Consider the following 25,522-nt stretch of genomic DNA (forward strand, 5'->3'; position numbering starts at 1 on the left):
GGCAATGGGAGCCAGCATTTCAAGAACATTCCACCCACTCACACAGACTCTCCATGGTGGCTTCTCCCCGGGCCTGAAGTGTTCCCTAGGTAGTTTTGAAGACACATATTCTCTCAGGCTTCTTAGCCCTCAAAGCAACCCAAATGAGTTTTCACAAACCCATAGGATATCTAGCTAGCCCAGATTAGGATTAAGAAGTCCATCTCAGATCACTCTCTCGTGAGCAGCTAAATTCCATCTCTCAGAAGGTACACAAGGAAGGGAGGGTCATGTAACAAAGGGACACAGGAGCGTGGTGTGACACAAAATAACCAAGCCACAAACTGTGTTCAAATGATGGCCCTGCTCTATCCTAGCGGTGTGATCTTGGATGAGTTAACTCTGTGCACCTCAACCGCCTCATCCACAACAAGGAGAAAGTTCTTATGAGGATTAAAGAAAATATTACATCTGAAAGTGTCTAATGAAGAGCATGCATAATGTTAACTGAGATGGAATCTTCGTTCCTCAGCCCCATCCACACCTGCCACATACATCTACCCTTTCTTTGTACAAAGCAAATAGTTTCACTCCTTTTCTTTCCTTCAGAAGGCTTTGAGCAACTAAGTGCACCAAAGTCTAGCTAAGGGAAAAGAACAAAAGGCAGGATGGACATTTCCTCGGGAAATTGGGCTACTCCTCTACGAATCAGTAAGATGTAGGGGTGTAACTCTCCCTCAAAAGGCTGAAGAGTAAAACCCAGGGACAGAGACACAGAGAGAGCCAGACAGACGGAAAGGGCACTTACTTCCATAAGGGGAGCCTGTGGGGGAGCCGTTTAGAAATCCTGGTGATCCTGGGACGCCCAGGTTGGCCATGGGGACGTTGCTGTAGCCATTCATGCTGTTACTGGAGGTGCTGTAGTTAGACTGCTGAGGCGTGGAGCTGGAAGAGTAGCCTCGCGGAGAGATGCTGCTTGTGTTGCGGATGTAGCCTGGACAACAAGGAAAAAGCGCAGATAAATGAACCGGCACACACGTCCAGCACAGGCCAAATACGGTGGCATGGGCCCACATGGTCCCCAGACTATAGAACACCACCAAGCCACTCCTGGGCAGGTGGAAAGTCTTAGGTTTGTCTTCAGCCTTTATATCCTCCTCTCCCTTCCCCATCCTACACAAGGCCATGTCCCTGACAGTCCCTCCTTCCTCTTTGTTCCCTTTTACAGTCAACATCTCCAGCTCACACCAAGGAGTGATGACTAATCTTCCTAACACATGAGAGCCCTATGAGATCTTAATGGCTATCACTGAGGCAAGTGTTCTGTGGTCAAGTAAAGCCTGGCAGATGTTGTGTACTGTAGCCATTCCTTGAAGATTCACTTACATGGGACCTAGAGAATAAACAAACCAGTTTAACTTTGCTAACCTAGTGTTTCCCAAATTTAGCACACCACAGTCTCTTTGCTGGGAATGGTGGGCAAAAGGCATCCTAATAACATCCCAAGGGCCACTCATACCCTGCAGATCATACCTTTGGAAATGTTAGTTCAAGGTTTTTACCATGCCCTGAGTGGGAGTGGGGAACATCTTGTTTAAAAATTGTTGTTAAGTTCATCTAAATGTGCTATTCTTTGGCCAAAGATGTGGAAGCATCAGCAATTGAGCGCAGAGAGATCTGGTCTGTGGGAGGGATGGAGAAGGGACAACAAGTCCTTCCCATACTTCTGAAACCCCAGCACAGAGACGTCACTTAACCCATCCTGAAATAACCCGCTTTGGATAACAGTCTCTAAAGCTATTTAAGAAATGACCTCAATTTGAAGAAAAAAAAAAAGCAATCATATGTCCGCACCCACCCTTCTGTAAGAAAAACTCACCCTGGGCATGAGAATGAAGAATTCCCTTCCAATGGATGAATGAAATTGGAAATAAAACTAAGGTTAGGGGCATCCTTAGGAAATTTATTCCTTTAAAAAAAAACGATTCGTGATCAGCTTAGCACCTTAATAAAATCAACCTCAGAGACAAAAATCTTTACGCGATATACTTCACGTGTGAAAAGCACAGTTAACTGAAAGTGTGTTGCTCTGCGTTTGCATATGAGACAATACACAAACAGAAGTCACTAAAGGAAACCAAACCACTCTGCCTCGGCTGATAATCACAATAGCAAAAGTGCACATTTTAGTCAAATTATACCTGTAAGTCAGGAAGTCAAAACATTTCTAAGTAAGTCACAGTTCATCATAACCTTAAATATTTGCAATCAAAGGGATTCTACCTGGGACCTAAAAAGCCCCAAATCTCACAAAACACCACCGATCATGTTGGGATAATCCAATATATGATTGCACAGCTTATCTGGGGACACTCTTTTTTGATGGTATGTGAATCAAGCTTTACCTCCCTCCGCTCAAGCAAAACCACCCTTGTAAATGGATAAGACGTTTGGAATTTTGACTCTGAGAAAGGGTAGTACCTTGATTATTTCCCTGTGTTGACTCCGAGATGCTGACCCCAAGCTGGCTGCCATACGAGTTGATGCCCATCATGCCACTGTGAGCTGGGGAGCTGGAGAGAGCTGGGATCTGGCTGGGATTCCTGGGGACGCTGTACAGGGCTTCCGCAATGTCTGCGGCTCGCTTCAGAATGATGTCCTACAAAATGGCAGGTTGAGGTGAGCATTTTTATCCAGCACGAAGAGTCAAACTCAACAGAGTGTAAGATGGGAGCACCTAACCTGGTTATTGTGTGGTGTGCCATAGAGGGCCTCCACTAGATCTGCAGCTCTTTTCAATAGCATCTCCTAGAAAAAGAGCAGAAAGGATGAGGTATAAGCAAAGGTAAGACCCCCAAATGGCCAACTCAAAGGAAAATTATGTATAAAATAAAAAGTGCAGACATCCTCCCTAAAATATAAATAACTGGCTACGAGGTCCTATATTTGGTTTGACAGGCAGAATATAACACATAAATCCCTCTCTAAATATGTATCGACATGGAATTCATCAAGATAAAATGGTTCCTTCCATGATTGCGCCACCAAAATAGGTGGAGTTGGTTACAATTACTAATGTCATGGAAGTGCTATTAAAAACTTTCAGACCATTCCATTAAAGAATCTGGAACTCTAATTAGCCAAAAATTCTTAGAATGATTGACTGACCTGAGTTTAGCTGCTTGCCAAGGAGTTGTTCGTAATACTGAAATTATCTTGGCAGGGCCTTCTGCAAAATTTTATTCTAATAAAGATGAATTCTTTCAATAATATTTCCCCCTGTTCACTTTAACCAGAGAGAATTAGTCATCGGTAATCCCTTTCGTCTCATTTTGTCTTTTCCACCTCCTGTTTTTAACAGCCTTTTAAATTGCTATTAACCTACTTTCCAGATATCATCTAATTTAATGGTGGGGCTGGGGATTTTTCCAAGAGGAAAATAAAGGTGTGATGCAGAAGCAAATGTGATACTTGAATTTTACTCACAGAACAGAAAAGAGAACACGGCATATGATAATGTGTGTGCTCAAAATGCAAATGTAGATGTTAAAATTTAATAATGTCTCACTAATTGAATACCTAATAAATTAATGTATTTTTCAGTGAAGAAAGCTAGAATAACGGGCCAGATTCATGATATAATTGTCATAAGCAAGTTCACTTAAAAGGAAAACATTTCATAGAAATTTTCTATTGAGGCATTTTTCACTTCACTAAATACCTATATACCGGGTAGTTCCTTGATGTATACTTGACTGTGGATTAACATGTCCCGGCAATTACAGGCGAATAAAATTATATTCAAATACAAAGGCATGGGAACTTACATTTTTAAGCCATTATGCAATTATTTATTTTCATAAATTTGGCAATGTTTCATAAGCTGGATACTTCTAGTGTATCTGTTTTATAGGACCAACTTTTCAGATTTCCTATTCCCTCAGATATTAATCACAATATATCTCAGAGTTAGGAGATATTTTATGTGTATCTAAAGCTTAGCCAAATTTCAGGGCCTAATGTAATTTTAAAGGGACTTAATTTGCAGGATTTATCTAAGTTTGCTGAAATCCCATAATAAGGTTTTCACCTGTCAATTTCCAAAGTGTTTTTTTTTTACCTTAGCTAATCTCTCTGGGTCTCCGGGATGCCTTGGGATGACCTTCTGCAGTCTCTGAAAGCCATAGTCTATGGTGGGTTCATTTAATGCTGAAAAATAAAAGTCCTCTTTTTGAGTGTGTTTCATGGCCATAAACAAAGCCTCTAATTAAGTCTTCCACCCGCAATAGAAAGGTGCTGGTATTATCTGAGAATTGATACATAATGGATACAATTAGTTAAGGATAAAGGTGACATTGGTTAATTCACATTTATAAGTTTGGAATTCATAGTAGTTTAATGTCTTTGCACTAGAATGCTATTTCAAAATGTCAGGATGATTACACTTATTTTATTATTTCTGCCCTAAGTGCACACAACTTACAATTCTCTGCTCACTCTCAAAGAATCAGAAATATTACACAATCACCCATATCCCAGTTTTTTATGAAGACAATAAACTACCCTTACATGCTTTTCCTTCTTCCCCCTTCTCTTTCCCAAGTATACCTTTATCATCTATTCATTCTCCTAATTATCACTTTTTCTTATTCTCTCAAATATTTACGTTCATACATATACAAACCTTCTGTGAGTTTATTCTCATAAAGCCCTGTTCTTATGCATAATACACTTTCAGAATTTGCAATTACTGTTTCCTACATGTACATTCATTTGATGTCAGGCTCCACCATATGCTGAAAGTGTCATAGAATCAGGACGCATACTTGCTTGGTTTTGCCACTGTGTTCTCATTGTGGAAGACAGTGCCCGGCACATGGTAGGCACTTAGCGCTTAGTGTCCGCAATTGTAAAATGAGGGAGGGGGGGAGTGAATGAATGACCTAGCTCAGCATTTCTACTGTGCTAAAGAGTTTCTGGAGTTGAGTCCCTTCTCCTTTCTCTTTCCTCTCTTCCTTGACTTCTTAAAAGTCTGTTGTTTAAATTTTATAGTTTCGTAATTAATGCATGATCAAAGTAAAGAAAAAAGATGCAAAGAATAAAATAATAACCACCTGCACTCCCATTAGGCAGCAGTAAACACAGGAGGGTGTACTTCCTTTTTAATCTTCCTTTTTTGCACATATGTTTTGTGAATATTTGTTGCTGTTATTCTAAGTATCAAAGCAACACCTTTTGTTTAAAAGAATTATAAAAAAATTTAAATGTGGAGGGAAAAATACAACCATCCATAACCTCACCATTTCAGAGACGATCTGGGTTAACATTTTTGCTTATATCCTTCCAGATTTAAACACACACACATACTTAAAATTATTCAGAGACATCTTATTCACACTGTTACATAACCTATTTTTTATCAACTTAACAATATATCAAACTTTTCCCCAGGTTATTAATTATTCTTTTATAACATTATTTAAAATTCCTGCATATTTTTCCATGACATGGTCTATAATTTATTTAAATGACTCCTAATGCTTGGCATTTAACGGGATCCTTAATTTCTCACTATTATAAAAATCAGAGCAATAATTATTCACTGTGTATAGCTTTAATGATTTCAATTGGAAAATTCCAAGAATCAGAATTACTGGACCAAAAACTATGATTTATACTTAAGGACTAACACACATCCCGTTGAACACTTCTCAGAAGAATGTACAAATTCATACTGCCGCCAGCAATGCATGTGGTCACTTCTATATGATTATTCATCAGTGAGATTGAAGAGTTTTTCTTTCACTTGCTGATCATTTTAATTTTTTCTTTTATGAAATGCTTGTTGATACTTTCTGCACTCTTTTCTATTGGGGATTAGTCATTTTATTTTTTTACTCGTAAAAACACTTTACATATTAATATTTTTAATGCTCTGTCACCATGTTACAATATCATATCCCAATTTGTCCTTAGGTATTATATGTAGAAAGACCATCCCAATTCCATAAGTACGCACGCACGCACACACACTCACACGCGCGCACACACAAAATACGTGTGTGTATTTGCATATACATATACAAACATATATGAATTCTTCTCCTTTAGCTCCACCAGTAAAATGTGTACTGCTTATCATCTAGGTAATAAGTTTTTTATATTTCATTTTTGTTTTTTTGCTATGTATTTCACTTTTTATCATCTTTCTTGTAAATATGATTACTCCCTCATCATATTTTCTAAGAGTTTTACTAGTGTCTAGAAACCCTTTTGGTTTTTATATGTCCATTCAGGCAGCGTGTGAGGGGAGTGCGTGGTGGCATGTGGCAGAGTCATTAAAAGAATCAGCTTTAGCATCAAATAGATCTTGGGTTTGAATTCCAGCTCCACTATTAATTTCTGTAAGCTTATGTTTAAAATCCATCTCATGGGTTTGCTGTCAAAATTAAATGAAACCATTGATATAATGCCCTCAACACAGTTCTTGGTGCAGAAAATTCTTAACCAATGGTAGCTATCTGTTATTTTGTAACGAAACCCCCGACAGATGTCATTATTTATTACTGCTCATTCTTAGGATCATACATTCACAGCATCTACATATTTTGTCTGTATATTAATTCCGTTTAGTTCTTTAATCTCATTCTTGTGTTGGCTAAAATGTCCCAAACTGTCTAAAAATGAGGATGATGGTGAATATTCTTGCTTGTTTTTCTCTGAATGGGAATAACGCTAACATTTCACCATCAAATTAGTTCTCATGCTTCAGTAAGGGTTTTTACCAGGACTTGTTAGAATTTTAGGAAATTCCAGTCATAAATTTTCTCATTTAACCAACTTATATTTTATAATAGATTTCCCAATATTCACAATTAAACTTTTAGTCACAGATGTGGTATATCATTTGCTTAGTATATTTCCGAATACAATTTGTTAATATTTTCTTAAATTCCTGCTGTGAGGATTAAATCAATTAAGTTACTGAGAATAGTGCCTAGCACCTACTGAGCACTCAACAAGTATCGGTTACTATTACTGTTGCTGGGAGTTTATGTGCCCATATTAATAATTGGGATTGTGTGCATAGTATTGGCCAGCTTCTGGTTGATTATTATTTTATACCAGCTTTGAAAAATAAATTGAGAAGCCTTCTATATTTTATCCTATGCTCTATAACACTTACACAGCATGGATATTATCTCTTGACTAAAAGTTTGAAAGAAGTCTGTGAAATTTCTCTTGTCAAAGTCACCAGTAACATTTTAGCCAAACCAAGAGGAACTTTCCCTTTTTTTTTTTTTTTTTAAGATTTATTTATTTGAGAGAGAGGGGGAAGTGGGGAAGAGCAGAGGGAGAGGGAGAGAGAGAATCCCAAGCAGACTCTCCACTGAGAGTAGAGCCTGACTTGGGGCTCAATCCCATGACCCTGAGTTCATGACCTGAGCCGAAACCAAGAGCCAGTCACTTTTCCGATGGAGTCACCCAGGCGCCCCAGAATTTTTCCATTCTTATCATAAATGCAAGTTATGACACTGGAAATACTCTCCTGCTGGAAATTCTTCCACCCATCACCTTTCCTAAATGTGCACTGCCCTGTTTCACTCCTACCTCCCCAGCCACGTCGTCTCAGCCCACTTTGAGGACCGCTCTTCCTCCATCTTGTAGACACTGCTGCTCCTCATGCCCGTTGCCAAGCCAGTCTTCTGTTTGGCTCTATATTCTCCCTCATGAACCTCATCAGTGCCCCCTATGATTTCCATGTCATGCTGACTATCACAAATCTTTATCTCCAGTCCAGACAGCTTGCCAGCGATTCTACCTTATCCGTCCAGGTATTGGCTGGAAATTTCCACAGGGATGGCCCATAGACTCCACCCACCCAAGATACCCCAAGCTCACCCAACTTTGAGTGAATAGCCATCATCCATCAGATTGCCAATCAGAAACCTTAGGTTCGTTCCTTATTTCTCAATATCATTTGTATTTTTCTAGAAAACTCATGCATTTCATTGATATTTTAAATGTCCTAGCACAGATGCTACACAGTATATCTAAAATTTCTAATATATTTGTGGTTCTCCCCCTCCAAGCCCTGCTTTGTTGCAACTTTCTGAATAGCCATATTTCTAATTTTGTCTTCCCTTTGTTCCGAAGAGAATATCCTAAAATTTTGAGATGCCTGGGTATTAGTTAATTATTTATTCTAGTTCATTGCATTGGATTCAAAAAGGTGTCCTGCAGAATATCTGTCTTTTGGAATTTAAGTTTTTTGTGAATTAATACATTGGAGTTTTGTCTGTGTTCCATGAGTAATGCTTTAAATGCATTATTTAATGTATCTTTTTGACCCTATTATTTAACATATTATATGTATAATTGCTACTCTAAATTTATCCTTCCACATTCTCCTTGTATTTCTGATAGTTTTTTAATAAATATATTTTTCTCTAGTAATGAGAAAGATATACATCCTATTTTAATTTAAGGCAGCACTTTTAGATTTCTCTAAAAATATTTCTTTCTAATTATTTGAGTCTGGTAAGCCCCTCCACATATAAGGAATTTTGCCCACCTTTCATTTCCATACCTCACAGTTTCCGTTTTTACATTTTGGTTGGTTGGTTGTCATCTTCAGCTAATATTATTATCTTTAGATTTTCTATGATCTGTATCTTTTAGACTAATTGTCACATTTACATTAAGCTTTGCCGTTACGTTAACAGTAATTGAGATACTCTAATTTAACAGCTTTCTCTGATGACCAGGAGTCCTGTGATACCATAAATTGTCTATTCTTACGTTCATCACTGGTTCAATCCTCCAGCAGTCAGGTTGCATTAGTAAGAATAAGAGTTGAATCCTGTCCATGATCTTGAAATAAGAGAATATCTTTCTGTCTTCCTCACGTGTAAATGACAACTTCACTGGGTACAGCATTGTTAGGTATGCTCTTCTCCATTCAAGGTTGAGTTTCTGCCTGCGTTGCTTGTTCTTACCCTGTGAGCTGGGGACAGAAGAGGCCTCGAGGGGAATGATGAGTCCAGCTTTCACACATCGTCCAACACAAGCCTGTCTGTGCACACCAGCACAGAATTTCTGGAATACTGATGACACCAGCCTAGCTTCAAACATGAATACTAGATTTTCCTTATTTTTTCTTTTTTGTTTTCTTTAAAATATCCTCTGATATACTCTGGAGCTGAGGGCAGATTAAACACGTGGACTCAAATTACCATTTTACCCAGAAACACGTGTAAGAATAGCTGTGTGTATAATTGGAATCATTCTGTAAACTTTTTTTTTTTCCCACTTAGCATTATAATGTCAGCAGTTTCTGGGGCTTTTTCTTTAATAACAGTATTTTAGTGGCTATAATATTCAATAATGAAAATCGTTATTGCCACTGTTAGAATTTACCAAAGGCTTGCTATATTACAGGCACTATGCTAAGCCTTTTATATAGGTTAGCTCATTTAACCCTCGTTACAATCCCACGATTTGGGTTTTATCTCCATTTTCAGTACTGTGTCAGGCAGTAAAGGTGGAATTTGTACCCTGGCTTCTCTAACTCCTAGGCCTGTGCTTTAACCTTTTCTGCTGAATTAGAGATGTCATTCCAAGTCCTATCCAGATATGCCAACAGCTGCCTGGGCCAAAGGCTACCGCTCTGCACTGAGCTACCGGGCCGGAGCTGGTGAGGAGCAGAGAAGAGTGTTGAAAAGTGGCCGTGCGGCCTTCTCCTTCCACCCACCCCTGCAGCCACCCTTCTGCCCCTCCCCATGCTTCCTCTTGGAGCTTCTAGCAGAGGTCTGCAGATCTGGAAAGTGCAGCCCTGCCAGGCTGCCTGACTTCTCAATCACTGAGTGTGGGAGAAGGGCCCCATTTGGTATCAATCAGCAAACACAAACAGCTGTCCGGTGCTGCAGGGCGAACAGACCCAGTGACAAAATGCTCTAAATCAATCATTGCCTCATCTTTTTTCAAATACGCACCATTTTGTTACCTACGGTACCAATTTTCTTACACGGAGAAAATGGAAATGATAAGATATGGGTGTGCTCACAATGTGTTGGCTATAAAGTAAGGGACTGTCCCCTGGAGTAGAAAATCTAGCCCCTCCAAGGCCCCCGTTGTCTCCACTACTGTCCTTGTCCTTTCTTCCCATTCACCCAGGCAAGCTCTCACTCCCTCTTGCTAGAGCTCCAGGGGTCCCCCCATGACCACCACTAATCTCATTCTCCCTTGTCCTTCCTGCCGCTTGCAGATGAATTCTCTAAAGCCAGGCCTTAATCAGCACACGGAGGTGGGATGTAGGTGGTGCTTTCTCTTGCACAGAATTGATCCCACATTTGTACCCACTGTTCTTCCCATTAGGTAGGAAACCACCGGGACGCAAGGGTAATGTCTGGTTTATCTTGCCTGCCCTCCCCTCCTCACTCCCCACCCAAATCAGAAATAGCAGACTATCTTGACCACACTGGGTTAGCAACTCATGTTTTAAACTGAGTAAGTAGATTAGGCATACTCATCTATTTCTGATGTTGAGTGTTTTTTGGCAGGCCCCTGCCAGACTTCATAGCAAAAACGGTGGGGTGGGATGGGCTGTGTATCCCAGATGAGAAGACAATGGTAAAAACACACAGTCATCTATATGGACAGGAAGAAAATCACATGCATGTGCACACACAATTTCACTTAATCAAGTGCACTTTTGAAGTACAAATCATAAAGTCGAAACTGTTTAGTCAACACCAAATCACAAGAAGGAAAGTCGGTCAATTCCTCCAGTTTTCAGCCTTCAAAACATCGAGATGAGACTGGACCACTTCGACTTTGGTTCCAAACTGACTTCCCAACTGGCCAGTTGCTTTTGCATCGGCTAGATTCAGCCTCATGTTGAATCCCAGCTTCACTCCATCCCCCTCCCTCCCCCCACCTCCCTGGGTGTTCTCTGACATTTCAGTCCTGGTGTGAGCCAAGCAAACCTCAATTAGCTAATGAGGTGCCCAAGACCAGCACCAACACTGCCTCTAAGGGCCAACCAGATCATTAACCGCCATCATCAGTGTGAATTTACAACCTCTCCTACCACACGGAGTGTGGGGGGTGCTGTGAAGTGCTGCCAAGCCCTCGGCTGACAGGGACACAGAGAAGTGCTAGCAAGGCAAAAACAGAGTAAATTAAAAATATGCTTCGATCTATAGGCTCTATTTATCTATGTCTTTCTTTAGTAACATAACATTAAGGTAAAAGGTCATATCCCCACTGAAATATAATTTATATTTACCTTTTATTAAATAATTATGGCATGGCATGAAGTTAAATATTACAGAAGCTAATCAAGGGGGAATTCAATAGAGAAAACTCAGACATGAGAATTTCGTCTTTGCTATACATAGAATGTCTTAATCCTCCACTGGGAGTCATTCGGGTTTGCTTAAGGAGTTTAATAATACACATTTCAACTGCCACAGAATCTAAATCCCATTTGGATCAGCCTTGGAAAAACTTTCATCAATACCTTGAGATTTCATAATATTTCTCCTGAGAGCCTGGATCTTATGTGTCATTTCTCATTTTGATTGCGGGTGTAATATATGAGGTTACTTACATATCTTGGACCCAGCAAATAGATATAAACTTTAAGCAATGTGTAAAGGTTTTATTTTATAAGTAAATAGTATTTAACTAAAAATATCTACTGGGAACCACTCATTAAAAAAAAAAGCTGGCTGGTGTTCAATATTAATTTTCCCAAGGGGTTGGTGAGATGTATAAATTCTATATGATTTTTTTCTTTCCTGAAGAGGAGGCACAGAGACCAGATAATGCTTACCCTAGCTTATGACTCTACTTCTGTTTCCCAAAAATGTAGGGGACACAGGCTAACATGGAAAGGGGACTCTTTATTAGAGTTTTGGTCAACCCTGAACAAAGACAGCATTGACATTGCAGGCAGGAGGTCATTTACGCCCTGACCAACAGAAGTACTCATCACAAAAATTGCAGCATCAATGGCTGATCAAATTCCTTTGCAGAAATTTGAGAAGAGACAAATAAGATGATAGGGTGAGGAAAGATCTGAGTGATCAGTTGGGCTATTGCTCTGGGATGTTGGTCTGGGTTTCAACTTTCCTCAATGGTAAATCTCCAATTGGAGCCTAGGGTCATCATTGAGTGTATGGATGGCCATCAAGAGGCTAAGAAAATTCTAGAAGTCTGAGCCTAGCTGTATGTTTGCACATATGTGCATTCATCTGTAGCAACAAGCTTCACTTTTATCAGGTATGCATAGAGCCCGTGGTCCCCTGAGGGGTCTGGCCCACAGAACTAGAGGATCTCTCCAGTCCTAACTTGAAATCTCATCCTTCTCCAATGATAAAGAAAACAATGGAAAAGAATCCTGCCTAAGAAACCTAAAATCTATGTAACGTGAGTGCCAGACAAACACCAGATCAGAGGATGGACTTTGCTATGCAAGCAAAGGAGAAACCATGCATCAGGAATACCTCTCCCTGTGGCTCTGGTCAAAGACTGTCACTCTATTGGCAGAACAGGAAAGTGTAGAGCAACCTAGCATGGGGAAGAATTCAGATATACAGACTCCAGCTCTTATCTTCATGTTACCTCTGGGACTTCTCCATTCTGATCTCCCCCCAGGATCCATGTCTTCAAAGAGCCTTGAGCCTCCATATTGATTCCTGTGAGGTCTGCCTTCTTTGTGCTTTGATTTGCGTTCTTCTGTCTCTCCTACCACTTCCTCCCAATTTCGTTGTCCAATCATCTACCTTCTGCCCTACTGCTCATGGGTCCAACATGCAGAGCCTATGTTCAATTAGCATTTTAATGCTCCCAAGTTAAATTTTTTTGCAGCAACTGATAGTCAATGGAGATAAAACTGGTCCGGCCTGGGATCTGCTTTACATCCTACCCTTGACCGACCATTCATCACCTTCAAGGGCTGGTGGACTTTGGTTTATCTCTCTGCAGAGACAAATGGTTGGGCTAAAATGCCTCCAAGATCCCTTGTGAGCTCTTGCATTATATGATTCTAAGATGATTACCTATTTGGCACAGTGAACTTCTTCTTCAAGAAGTGGAGATGGGTGGGGTTGAAGCCATAGGCTGTTGAACTACATTGTTGTTAACCTTCGCTACATTAAAATCTTTCCCTACATCCATTTGTTTCAATGTAGCAAAAGTTCAGTGTCATCAATTAAAAAAAAAAAAAAAAAGGACAAAGATAATACAGGAACACATTATTAAGAGGTGGCACCTGCCTTTGTGGATATAGGAACAAGAACACGAGGTGAGAACCAGCAGTGCACAAGTGAAAGATTAGACTGAAGCCTTTGATATTTAATTTAAAATGAAATATTAATTTAATATTTAATTATGCTTTGGTTTCAAGAAAAACTGCAGCAGGAAGACAGATTGTTTGAAGAAGGGAGTAATATACATGGTTAAGGAGACAACTGTAAAAATTAAAGATAAATTTCAAGGGTAAATCTAAATGCCACAATGGAGCAGTTATGAATATGCTCGTGCTCTCTGTAATGTGTATTTAGAATATTATAGCCGAGAGCACCAGGCCATTAAGGGGGCTGGGAGGTCTCTGGTGAAACAACAGCCCCCTATTCTGGGGCTTCCAACGGAGATATCATTCTTCAGACTCAGCCAGAGGATGGATCCAGATTTCACAAGAGGTGAGGGTAGAAGCGACCTCAGTAAAACTACAGGCTACCAGGAGGGCTGTTGAGTCAACCTGTTTCCAGTGTGAATGGGGAATAATTGTACTCGGGCCAGTTTTTGATGTTTGAATTGGGTATTTTTAACTCAAAGTCAGATTCATTTCTTAAATGGGATTTTTTTTTTTTAATCAGGGTAATGCTGTAAGAAAAAAAAAGAAATGCGAAGCGGCTGAGCTATTAACATTTGCAATCCTGCGTGCACATCTGTGCGGTGCAGCTTTATGACAAGAGGACCCCACAGCCCACACCGAGCCTCAGGGAGGAGACTGTTCAGGGTATGATCCGGGGGTTTGTGGAAAAATCTAGGTCTCCCATTTCTCCTCCCAACTGCTGCCTGTTTCTCGCCATTTTCTTATGAACACTTTCTCCCAAATAATGAACAAGGGTGTGTAATCAAATGCGTTTGCTTGTGCTAGAATAAAAGATAAGAAGTCTTCTGGGGGAGGAAGTTAGTTGACATGGATTCTTTGGTTTCTCGGTTTCTCCACTAGTTCTCATTTGCCAACTTCTAAGTTCAACCACGCACCTTGACAAGCAGCTCTTCCATGTGCACCTGAGCTCACCTAGGCCAAGTCAGTGTCTCCTGCTTCTTTCATCCTCCGTTGAAAACCCACTCTCCCTCACTCCGCCTACAGAGTCATGTCCTCAGCCTGCCTTGGCCTTCTCTGTCACCTACAAAATCCTGATTTCTAATCTAGACCCAGATATTAAGGGCATGGTGTGGTAGGTCTTTCAAGAAGAATCCACCTCTTACAGAAGGGAAGACATGCAAAAAAAAGTCCACCATTGATCTAATGGTGATGAGGGCAAAGGCACCCAGAGCTCATCCCAGAAACTGTGTGTCCCTCTGCCAAAGGCTGACAGTAGTGAATTGGACTTATATTTTTATATTTCTATACATAATGTACTGGCATATCTATATCATTTCATTTTCCCAGTAAGAGAAATACCTTCCTGATTGTTCACTTAGAAAACCGAGGTGCAGAATGCTTAAGTGACCTGCAGGAATGTTGGGGCTCAAATCTAGGCCTGTACGCTTGGTCATTGTCTTCCGCCCCGGCACTAAGTTCTCTCTTAATAACAGGGTGGAGTTGGTACTCCTTTGCCTTCCACACCCTCAGTTATTCATGGACAGGAGAATTTCTATGACTTCCAGGGAATTCGAGGCCCTTCATAGGTTCTCAGCCTATCACATCACGCCGTAATAGAAACAGCCCACTTTGCAATCTGGAGCACCAGGTAAGGCATCCTCTGAGCCCCTCCCTCGTCACTGGCCAGGCCTGTTTCCTGTGCATTTCCTCAGAGTAACAACCAGAGAGCCAAGGCCATTGGCATTTGCAGGTAAAACTACTGGATGAAGCCAAACAGATGGCCTTCGTGTAATTTCTTCTGTGACGCTACACAGGATTGGTAAGTAGCACAGATCAGTGGTTAAGAGAACAGCTTTGGAAGTAGACTGCTAGGACTGCACCTAACTTGGTGACCTTGGGCAGCAGGATTCTTATCTATAAATCTGAGATACTAAGAGAACCATCACAGTGAGAAAGGGCAATGATGATATGAGCTCATGAGACAGAGCCTGGCCGTACCTCCTCAAACGATGACAGATAGGACTACTGAATTAGTATCATCATTTTTCTTCTTACGAGTTCTACCTGATGATAGAACTTACAACTAAAGTTGTAAGTTCTTAACCAACAATCAAATGTTTAGACCAGATTCTGCAAAAAGCCATAGGAATAATCCTGAAAAGCTGCGCTCATCTACCTGCATATGCTCAGTGACCTGCCATGGACTGCATGCATCATGACTTTACACTGGTTTCTGGGGGGCCGGGTGTGTGTGTGCAGATTTCATCATTATACACAATGGCCATTCTACTCCCAAATGCATGCTCCAGACATTCTCTTCCTGAATCCTCAAAACAGCCAAGAAAGACCTCCACAACCAATAACCTTGACCCCACTGGGTGCCTCTACCAGGATTATTTTTCTGCCCTGTTGGTTCTCTGTGGAAAAGTCTGTGAGGAAAGTAGAACCTCTCCTCTTTGCACCCAGGCTGGCATACCTACCAGCTCCAGGTCTCCAAGCAGACCTTTCCCAAGGAGCTATACTCTCATGTGGATCTCTCAATGCCGCAGCAGGAGGCTACATTTTAGCAAACCATGGTTGAAGGAAAATAGACCTGCGAAATCACATGTGTGAAGAAAATGTGTTGTTTTTCAGAGCCCTGATGTTGTTTATGCTGTACTTGGCAGCAACAACCATGGGGACTGATTACTGCATTTTGGCTAATTATACCAGGTAAGTTACATCTAATAGGCTTGGGTTTATTATGGTGGTGTATCCTTGGATACAGGAACCATCAAAGGTTGGACCTTGGAGCCTCCTTTCCCACCTCCTGCTTTTTGAGTCTCCTTCTAGAAAGTTCCACCTAAGAAGAAATATTATTGTGTTCACCACGCAATGACCCAGTCTCATAAGAACTGCCCCATGTGCAGAGTACTTTACCAGCCAGAAAGTCTCCACAACAGCCTGATGAGCAGGACTCAGGTTTCTCAAACTCGTTTCTTTGTTTAAAATACAGATTCTCAGACCCTCCCAAAAGAATATGATTCGGTATGTCTGGAATGGAGCCAAGCATGATTTTCATACTCAGCCAAATTAGGGAAACACCTATGGGTAATAGTATAATTAGTACCAGAGCTTTACTGATGAAAAAAATGAGGCTCAGGGAGGTTAGATGACTTGTCAAAAGGACAAACAAGTCATTGATGCCCCCGCCGGCATCTGAAAGCACATCTTCTGGCTGAGTCCAGTGCATCCTCCTCTTGGATGCCACCCTCCCGCTCTGGCTCACTCTGTCCCCGCTAAAGCTCTCGAGACTTCTCAAGGTTTTCTTTTCCTCTGGAATCAAGATGATATTTTCCACCTGACCACTGGAGCGGAGTATTTTGTCTAGGCCTATAGTGGTTTCTGATACAGTCTCCTGCAGTTGAGCACATTCCGAGGCTTGGAATGTGTGGCTCAGGAGGAGGTTGGCTGGACACCTGCGAACTCTCTGCCTGTCAGCCCCCCGCCCCCCCAGAGAAGGCTAGGATTCTCCAGGCTCACGGAAGGTAGGCCTCGGCTCTGAGGCAGAGCGGCCCCACCTTCAGTCACCTAGGGAAGCCACTGCCTTTCCAGCTATTGGACTAAGATTCCCAATGGGTTGTAAAGTGGCTTTCCATGCTGGTGGCTTCTCCTTGAGTGGGCAAGACGAGAGATCACCAGTCTGTTTCCTGTAGTGCCTGGGCCCCTCCATGAATAACACTAGCCACTTGTCTCTACCAACCGGAGTCGCATTTGGCTCAGTAACATCAGGTGGAAATTTCTAGAGGGAGTGACCAGCCTCCCGAGCCATCCTGGACAGTGTTCGTATTTTTATTTTCTTCTCTGTTTGTGAAAGAATGTGCAACTCGTCCCCACCCTCCTCACCCTTAACTTCCTCCCACGTCCTTCTTTCTCCAAAGCAGTCTTCTGGAAGAAGCTTCACTGCTTCCCTGGCTGGAAATACTCTTTCTGTACCTAAAGAATCAAGTTTACCAATGTATGCTGTTTCAGTATTTCAGTGTGTGGGACATTAATTTTTTACACCACATTTTCTTTCATTATTAATTAAAAATTACTTAAGTTTTTCAGAAAATAATAAATGTAAGTAAGCAAAATTTAAACAAATAATAATAATACCAATACCTAGAAACCACCATTGGTAATGCCTTCATATGCAGTTTTCTATATCTTACTTAGGGTTTTTACACAACTGTTCTTTTTTTATATATATATATAAATTGGACCATACTGTGCATATAGTTCTTAAGCTTTTTTTAAAACCTATATCACAGACATCTTTCATGCAACTAAATATCCATTCACAGCACTACTTTTAATATCTAAAAAGTGTTTCAGTGTAAGGATACTTCACTATTTAATGAGTCCCCCAAAGGACACTAAGGATGTTTTCAATTTTTCACTACCATAAACAGTGCTCCAATGAACAGCCTTCAGGCAAACTCAGTTATTTCCTAAGTATACATTCCAAAAAGTAGAATTGTTGGGTCAAAGCATATATACATTTTAAGGCTCCTAGATTCTTCTACCCTCCTACAGGTGTATGTTAGAAAGTCCCCACTTTCTACTAATTTTGCCAACTTGGGTATTTTCATTTGTTAAAAAAGAAAATCTTTGGGGCACCTGGGTGGCTCAGTCAGTTAAGTGGCTGCCTTAGGCTCAGGTCATGATCCCAGGTTTCCTGGGATCAAGCCCCACATCGGGCTCCCTGCTCAGCTGGGAGCCTGCTTCTCCCTTTCCCTCTGCCTGCCGCTCTGCCTACTTGTGCTCTCTCTCTATCTCTCTGTCAAATAAATAAATAAAAATCTTAAAAAAAATAAAAAAGAAAGAGAAAAAAGAAAATCTTTGCCAACTTGATAGGGAGAAAATGTTATCCCCTAGTTGCCTTAATTTGCATGTATTTGATTATTAATGTGATTGGGATTTTTAAAAATGTTTACTGCTAAATTGTATTCCTTCCTAAATTAACTCCTGATATTCCTTGCTAGCTCTTTATTTACATATCTTTCTTTTTCTCTTAATTTGTGAGATATCTAATATTCATCTCTTTATCTACAATGAATAACATAGTTGTTGACAAATAGAGGCATAAAATAAGTTTTTGCTGAGCAAATGAATGAATCTTTATGCATAAGATAATATGTCACATATAATGAATATGTACTCAGTTTGTCCTTTTTTCCTTTTGATTTAATGACATCACCTCAACATGCAAAAATTTTCTTTTTATGTAATCATAGATTTATGCTTGATGATTTCCTTGGGGTCGAGGTTAGCAAGGCTTCAGATTATAATAACAATATTTTGAAATGTGTTCATTTTTAATTAAAAATATTTAATTCAAATGTTTTAGTTTATAATATGAAATTAGCTATCTAGCCTTTTTTCTTTTGATACTTAACTAGTTGGTCTAATACCATTTGTTAAACATTCCATCTTTTCCACATTGACTGAGATGGCTCCTCACCTATACACATGTTTAGGTATTTATACTATTCATGTGTAAAAAACCTGTTTATTTTTAAATGTTCTCTTCTGTTGCATAACACTTCTATATGTTCCTCCAAAGCCCCATATTCTTCTAATTACTCAAAATAGGTTTTAAGTCTGGTAGGGCGTGGCCCTTTCATTTTTCAAAATGAGGGGTCCTATTTTAGCACCTTTATTTTTCCAGGTGAACTCTTGTAAAGTTTCCCCAAACATTTTGTTGGTACTTTGATTGGCATTGTGTTAAATTTATGCATTAATTGACATCTTTACAATATTAAATCTTCCCACCGCTCCACCAGCTGGAAGAATTTTGTCCTTCCTCTGAACTCCCTTAGCAATTTATACCTTTTTAAAAATCACTTTCTACACTATACCCACCCAATTTTTCAAACCTGAAACCTGAGAGGCATCTCCTCCCCTCCCTTCCCCAACCTTCACCCCATCCAATCAATCATCAAGGGCTGCCCATGTGACCTCCTAGATTCCATCCCCTTCTGCCTGTCCCCACTACTGGTGCTCTGGTCCAGGCTGCCATCATTTCTGGCTGAGGCCACCACACTGCCCTCCGACTGACCTCCTTGAATCCACCCTTGCTTCCAAGCCGTTCTCTACAATTCAGCCAGAATGATCTTCTAAAAGGCAAATCTGATCATGGCACTCCCCAGCTTTAAAATACTCCAATAGCTCCCCATGGCTCTTGGGGTAGAGCCGGAGAAGCATGCCCCAACCCTCCCTTCCAGCTTGAGGTCAACCGTTCTTTAACTCATTCTTTCTGCCCTGTTCATAGTAGCCATCATATATATCCCGTGTCCTTTCTTACCCCAGGGCCTTTGCACATTCCGTCTCTTGTGTTTGGACTGTTCTTAGCCTTCCCCATTATCTTAGTTTAAGAAGGTTCGATTTCCCAAGTGTATATTCCCAGCATCCTATACAACTCCTTTTTAGTACTCATCACATTTGTAATTACTTGTTCAAGTTTCCATGGTAATAACCCTGATAGTAAAAGTTTCCATGGTAGTAACCCTGATAGTAATCATAAGAATATTATTAATAATAAATGCTTTTGAATAGTAAGATATAGTCACTCTCTATCCCAAGTGCTTACATGAAAGGGTGCTCTAGACCAGTTCGTGACAGCAGGTTGTTAAAATTTCAGAAATTTGTGAGCCAGCTGATGTCATACTGGTAGCTTAAAATCAGCCATAGTCAGAGTATTTGCACCATGGAAATCAGCAAATACTACCAACCCTACCGCTCCCTCCCCACCACTTTTCCCTGGAGAGCCAAACACCACTGTTTGCATGCCCAGTATTATTTAGTCTCACAACAGCTCTGTGAGATAAGTATCCCATTTTATAGATGGGAAGACTCAAAAGTTAAGTCACTTACACAAGATTTAAGAACTAGAGACATCCAAAAAGCTCAAACCTAGAGCATAATTAGTTCATCTTCACATCACTATACCATAATGAAGGAAGGATCCTGCTGGTCTGACTCATCTACAGTGTTCCCAGCACACAGCACAGTGTTGAGCATAGTGAGTGTGCTCAATCAATATTTGCTTCGTGAATAAGTCAATAAAATTTCAGGACATCAGGAAAACAGAGCTATTTGCTGACAATAAGTGTTAAATAAAAGATACTAGGCAGGATGGCCAAAGACCTGAGTCCTTGCTCTGACTCCACCTTGAATTCAATGGGTAATTGTGAACAAGTTGCTTCTGCCTGGGGCTTAGTTCTCCCATCTGCAAAAGAGGGAGTTTGACCAGTGATCTGCAATGTCTCACCATCTCCATAATTCTTTGAATTTACAAGTAGCATAATATCTACTATTTTCACGGTTATGTGGGCTCCCCTTTCAGCAGACACTTTGTTTCCACAAACTGTGGCTCATGGCCTCCTCTATTCTGTCTGGTAAATTCCCACTTTGCTTTAGAAATGTCACTCTATTGTCACCTCCTCTGGAAAGTCTTCACAGATTCCCTAAAGTCAGCCACTCCTTGCTCAGTGCCCCTTGCATTTATACCTCTTATGGGACTTAACCCAATTATCATAATCTCCAGATGGCTATCTCCCCTTCTAGAACTGTAAGCTGCTAGAGGCATACTGAAATTACTGATTTTGTGCCTGGAGTATAATTTAGAACTGATGTTTGTTCAATGAATATATCAAGTACACTGATAGCTGGGTCCTACCCTCCGAGATTCAGAGCTACTTTGTCTGGGGCCCAGGTGTTGGTGATTTGAAGTGCAGCCAAGGGTGAGGACCTCTGCTTCGGAGAGAGTTTTCACCTGCACACACACATGTGGATGCACATGCACACAGCACCAGGCTCCACACGTCTACAGCCTCACTGAGTATTGACATCTCTCCTTACTTCAGAAGAGAGCTGAGGATTGGCTGCAACACGATTGCTATTTTTCCTACCTGTCTCCTCACAGGCCAGACGGTCATCCATATACAGTGGGTAGAGAAAACAGAGATGCCAGAGCCCTACATGTGGAAAGCATCCCAAAGTGAGACCCATTCCTCGCCTAACCTCGGGGACAGCCCACACTGCTGCTTTCCTCCTACCCCACCAGACACTCCTTCTCAGTCACTTCATAGGCTCCTCCTTTCACCCTGAGCCCTACATGCTGGTGCTCCTGAGGCACCATCTTGAGACTTCTTCCATCCTGTAGCTGCACTCTCTTCTGAGGCCATCTCATCCAGCCCTGTGGTTTTAAATCCTGTCTGGATGCTGACTGCTCCCTTGTTCAACATCCTCATCCTCAGTGCCTTCCCATCCAAACCTCTTACCCTACCTGCTTTTCCTACCTCATCTTCCATCGTTCTCCTCCCCACCAGTGCCACTCTGGCCAGAGGTATTCATGCTCTTCCCTGATGATGCTGGGCTTATTCCCACCTCTCAGTCTATAATCTGTTCTCTGCCTGGGACATTTACCCCCAATTCACAGACAGCCAGACACTGTTCTAGAGAACACTGGTGAACCAAACAGAAACACAACCCTGAAGAGTTCCAGGCACAGAAGGAAGACAATGTGAATGGAGAGGAGAGAAGGTCAAAAAGATACGGAAGCAGGGGGACAGATTTCCACACCTGTGATACGGGTCTCCACTCAACGTCCCTTCCTCACGGAGTCCCTCCCTGATCACCCCACCCAAAACCCTGCCTCATTCTCTATCCCTTACTTATTACTGTTGAAATTATATCATCTATTTTCTGTGTTGTCTGTCTTCCCCTCTAGAAAGTAAGTTTTATTAAGATGAGGGATTTTAACTTGCCCATTTCTATATCCCAGAGCCTAGAGTTGTGCCAGCCCATGGTACTAGGCATGTCATAAATACTCATTTAAATGAGCAGTAAATATTTTACTGTGACTGCAATAGCATCTTCCATAGAAACACACACACACACACACACACACACACACACACTAACCCAACCAAGATGTACCTATCTCAAGAGAGAAAATTCAAAGGTGAAATTTTAGATAAATATACCTAAAAATTACCCTTGTCCATCTACTCCTCAGTGATATGTAACCAGATATTTACACATAAACAAGAAGGGGAGTCTGGATCCAAATGAGAGAAGACGCTATAAAATATTAGAATTTCATAATGTGTGTGATATATTTTCTAAGTTTATATATTTCTTTCTCTAGGCCCCTTATTTTCTCCTTCAAAGTACAATGTCCTAGTTGATCCTCCTGCCTTCAGTTGTTCCCCTGACTAACTCAATCTTTTATATCAACAGCATTTGTGTTTCTTACGAGAACCCCTTTGAGTTACTCTCACTTCCATGGGAACACTGAATGTCGTCCTACAAATCAAGTCTAAATTCCCATACAAGGCTTTGTGGGTTTTTTTTTTCATTTTTTAAAATTGTGGTAAAACACACATGAAAAAATTTACCATCTGAAGCCATTTCTAAGTGTAGCAACCAATCTCCAGAACTTCTCATCTCACAAAACGAAAACTCTGTTCCCATTAAATATCACTCCCATTCTCCCTCCCTCTGTGCTCGCTTCGGCAGCACATATACTAAAATTGGAACCATTCTCCCTCCCTCAACACCTGAGCACCACCATTTGATGTTCTGTCTCTGAATTTGATCATTCTAGGTACCCTACAGGGCTTTTAAGCTGTTTTATGTTTTCCTTCCTTCTCATTCCTAGCTCATGTGGGCTAAGTTCTGGCCTAAGTTTTACCCAAGTACATTACCACAGCTGTAAACCAGCCCTCTCTCCTCCAGACACCTGCTCACCTTACCCACTGGGCTCTAGCACATGAAATTCCCATAGTTGGGACATTCTTCCTTTTTCCCTGCCTATTCAAATCCTCCCCACCCTTAAAAATAGTCTTTGATTTCCATCTTCTTCTTGAAAGCCCTTCCCTCTACACTAGTCCACACTAAACTGTGTCTTCCTGGAATTCATATTCCATTCACTGGAAACACCAAACATTTTGAATATTCTAATTGCCCAGCTGTTCTGTGCAATACACCATCGCCCCCTCCAAAAATTTCTACATTTCGAAATAGGGACCATGTCTCATATGTCATTGTACCTTAGAAAAAGTAGATATTCAACCAATTTTAAACAAATGTTTTTAAACAAATATTCAGAAAATTTCAACAAACATTGAAATCATAGATAATTCCTACTTTCATAAAATTTTAAAACAATTTGAATCACTCTGCAGCACTGTTGGGCAATTTTTACAAATCCTTTTCAAGAAAATTTAGCTATAGCCAACCACTTGGCCTAATTTTTTATCTGATTACTTAGTTAAAAGTCTGTTCTAGCATGGTTCTAGCCGAGTCAAATTTATAAAGATGGCACTCATGAAATGAGCTCCTGTGATCATCTCCCAGACTATTCAGAAATCGCTTGCATAAAATAAAATTTAAAATCGAGTCCACACTTCCCCATCCAATGCCTATCACCCAGTCCATTCTTCCCACACTAGTAAAAAGACCTAGGAAAGGTAAAATCATTATAAAGTGGAGACACTGGGAACTAGAACAAAGGTGAACCAGGAGCCCGTCTCCCTTGGATCATTTTCTTACCCACCTGTGTAAATGAACCTCCCTGGAGCTCCCTTGCAGAACTGTTTGGACTTATAAGATAATGTCACTTCCACTACTCCGGGGATGTGCCGAGGAGGAGTCTGCACTCTGATGGCATGAGGAGTTATTAGCTGAGGAATGAACAGGCAGATAAATAAAATACCTGTTATACAAGTTATCACCAAGGCTATGGAGGACCGGAGCATCTCCTGCGATGACCCCCCAGGGCCTCAAACCCTCCAAACACCCTGTCCCTCTATCTCACATGTTTCTCCCTCCCACCCTGGAATTTCCTCACAACTTAACCTGTCTAGATCCTCACCTTCCCACCAGCCCAGCTCAAGACTCTCGCTGCCTCCAGGGCCCATCTTTGTATTCACTCCCTCCCTGCTTCCTACACTGCTACTCTCTCATGTAGTGACTTGGCAATTTCCACATCCAACCTAGCACCGTTACTTGTCTTTTTGTAACGTCTTGTTTTTCTCATTATGAAAGTAGAACATATCCACTTTAGAAAATTAGGAAATTATTAAAAAAATATGAGGAAAAATATTAGCCTTGTGTAACCCAGAGACGGCCACTGTTAATCTTTGGTGTGCTTCCAGAACTTTTCTATGGATGGCTGTTATATTATTAGATTTTATATCCATAGACACCATTATCCTGATTTTTTTTTCACTTGACATTATAGTGTAAATACAATCCCTTCTCCTGTGTCATTAGAATTTTTTCAAAACAAAATTTTTAATAGTGGAATTGAACCATTCTCCTATTATTCAATATTTAGGCTCTTTCTAATTTTTCACAATTATAAACAATGTTGCGATAAATATTTATCTTTTTAAGGGATCCATGCCTACAATAAATTGTGGTTTACATGTCTTTTAATCCTTGGTGCCTCGCTCACAGTAGGTAATCAGTAATGTGCATCCATGCTGCTGATGCTCCAGGAATCACATTTCCCCAAATAAAACTATCTTTGCACCAAAGAAAATCAGGGCAGCAAGTTGCCTTTGCCTACCTCACTCCATACAAGCATGGTCCCAAACACCACTTGGAGGCCATCAAAGAAGTTGTCTCCAATGATGATGACCATGGCTCCTCCCGTGGTCCAGCCTTCGCTTGGGCTAATGGCTTTGATGCAGGGGGTAGCTAAGAAGATAGAAAAGAAAATGTCAGGGCTGTCCTTTGATGGTCGAAATTTGGAGTTTGGGGGATTGGCTGCTCTCAAAAGCTGTTGGTTATTCCAGGTTCAAGTTGAGCTTTGCTGACTTGCCATCATTCCTTAATTGGTTGCTGGTTTTCACCAGGTCATTAAAGCCTAATGAGTTGACCACTATGTATGAAAACATGGAACACTTAGCTAATTGTGCAAAGGGTGGTTTTAAAACCCTGTTGTTTTTCCCCATATTTTTATAAGTTGATCACACTGGAAATGTGTAAATCCCTTTTCTCTCCCCACCTCCTCTGCCCCAAGATGTTAAGATTTACAAGGCCTGCTAATGTGCTAGAGAGAGAAGGAGAAAGTAAAATCTATCATAGCTGGGGTTTTTTTCAGCTCTATCAGGAGACAATTTCTAATCACTTTCCTAACTTTGTAGGACGGATTCCCGCCCC

The 25,522-nt window shown here is 40.9% G+C and overlaps 1 protein-coding gene across 5 annotated transcripts in view; it reads right to left on the reverse strand.

The window, feature by feature from the left end:
- The window catches only part of EBF2 (EBF transcription factor 2), a 184,078-nt gene that overhangs the window by 12,162 nt on the left and 146,394 nt on the right, over positions 1–25,522 (reverse strand). For 4 of the 5 annotated variants that reach the window (XM_032389108.1, XM_032389106.1, XM_032389105.1 and 1 more), the window contains 6 exons: positions 24,927–25,057; positions 23,910–24,036; positions 4,100–4,188; positions 2,722–2,787; positions 2,461–2,638; positions 788–973 (listed from right to left, as the gene is read on the reverse strand). In XM_032389108.1, coding sequence (XP_032244999.1) covers positions 788–973; positions 2,461–2,638; positions 2,722–2,787; positions 4,100–4,188; positions 23,910–24,036; positions 24,927–25,057 — 777 coding nt within the window. The remainder of the gene's footprint in view (positions 1–787; positions 974–2,460; positions 2,639–2,721; positions 2,788–4,099; positions 4,189–23,909; positions 24,037–24,926; positions 25,058–25,522) is intronic. The other variant, XM_032389109.1, reaches the window with a different exon arrangement.

This window comes from Phoca vitulina, unplaced genomic scaffold (genome assembly GCF_004348235.1).
Source record: "Phoca vitulina isolate PV1807 unplaced genomic scaffold, GSC_HSeal_1.0 scaffold53, whole genome shotgun sequence".
Lineage (NCBI taxonomy): Eukaryota > Metazoa > Chordata > Mammalia > Carnivora > Phocidae > Phoca > Phoca vitulina.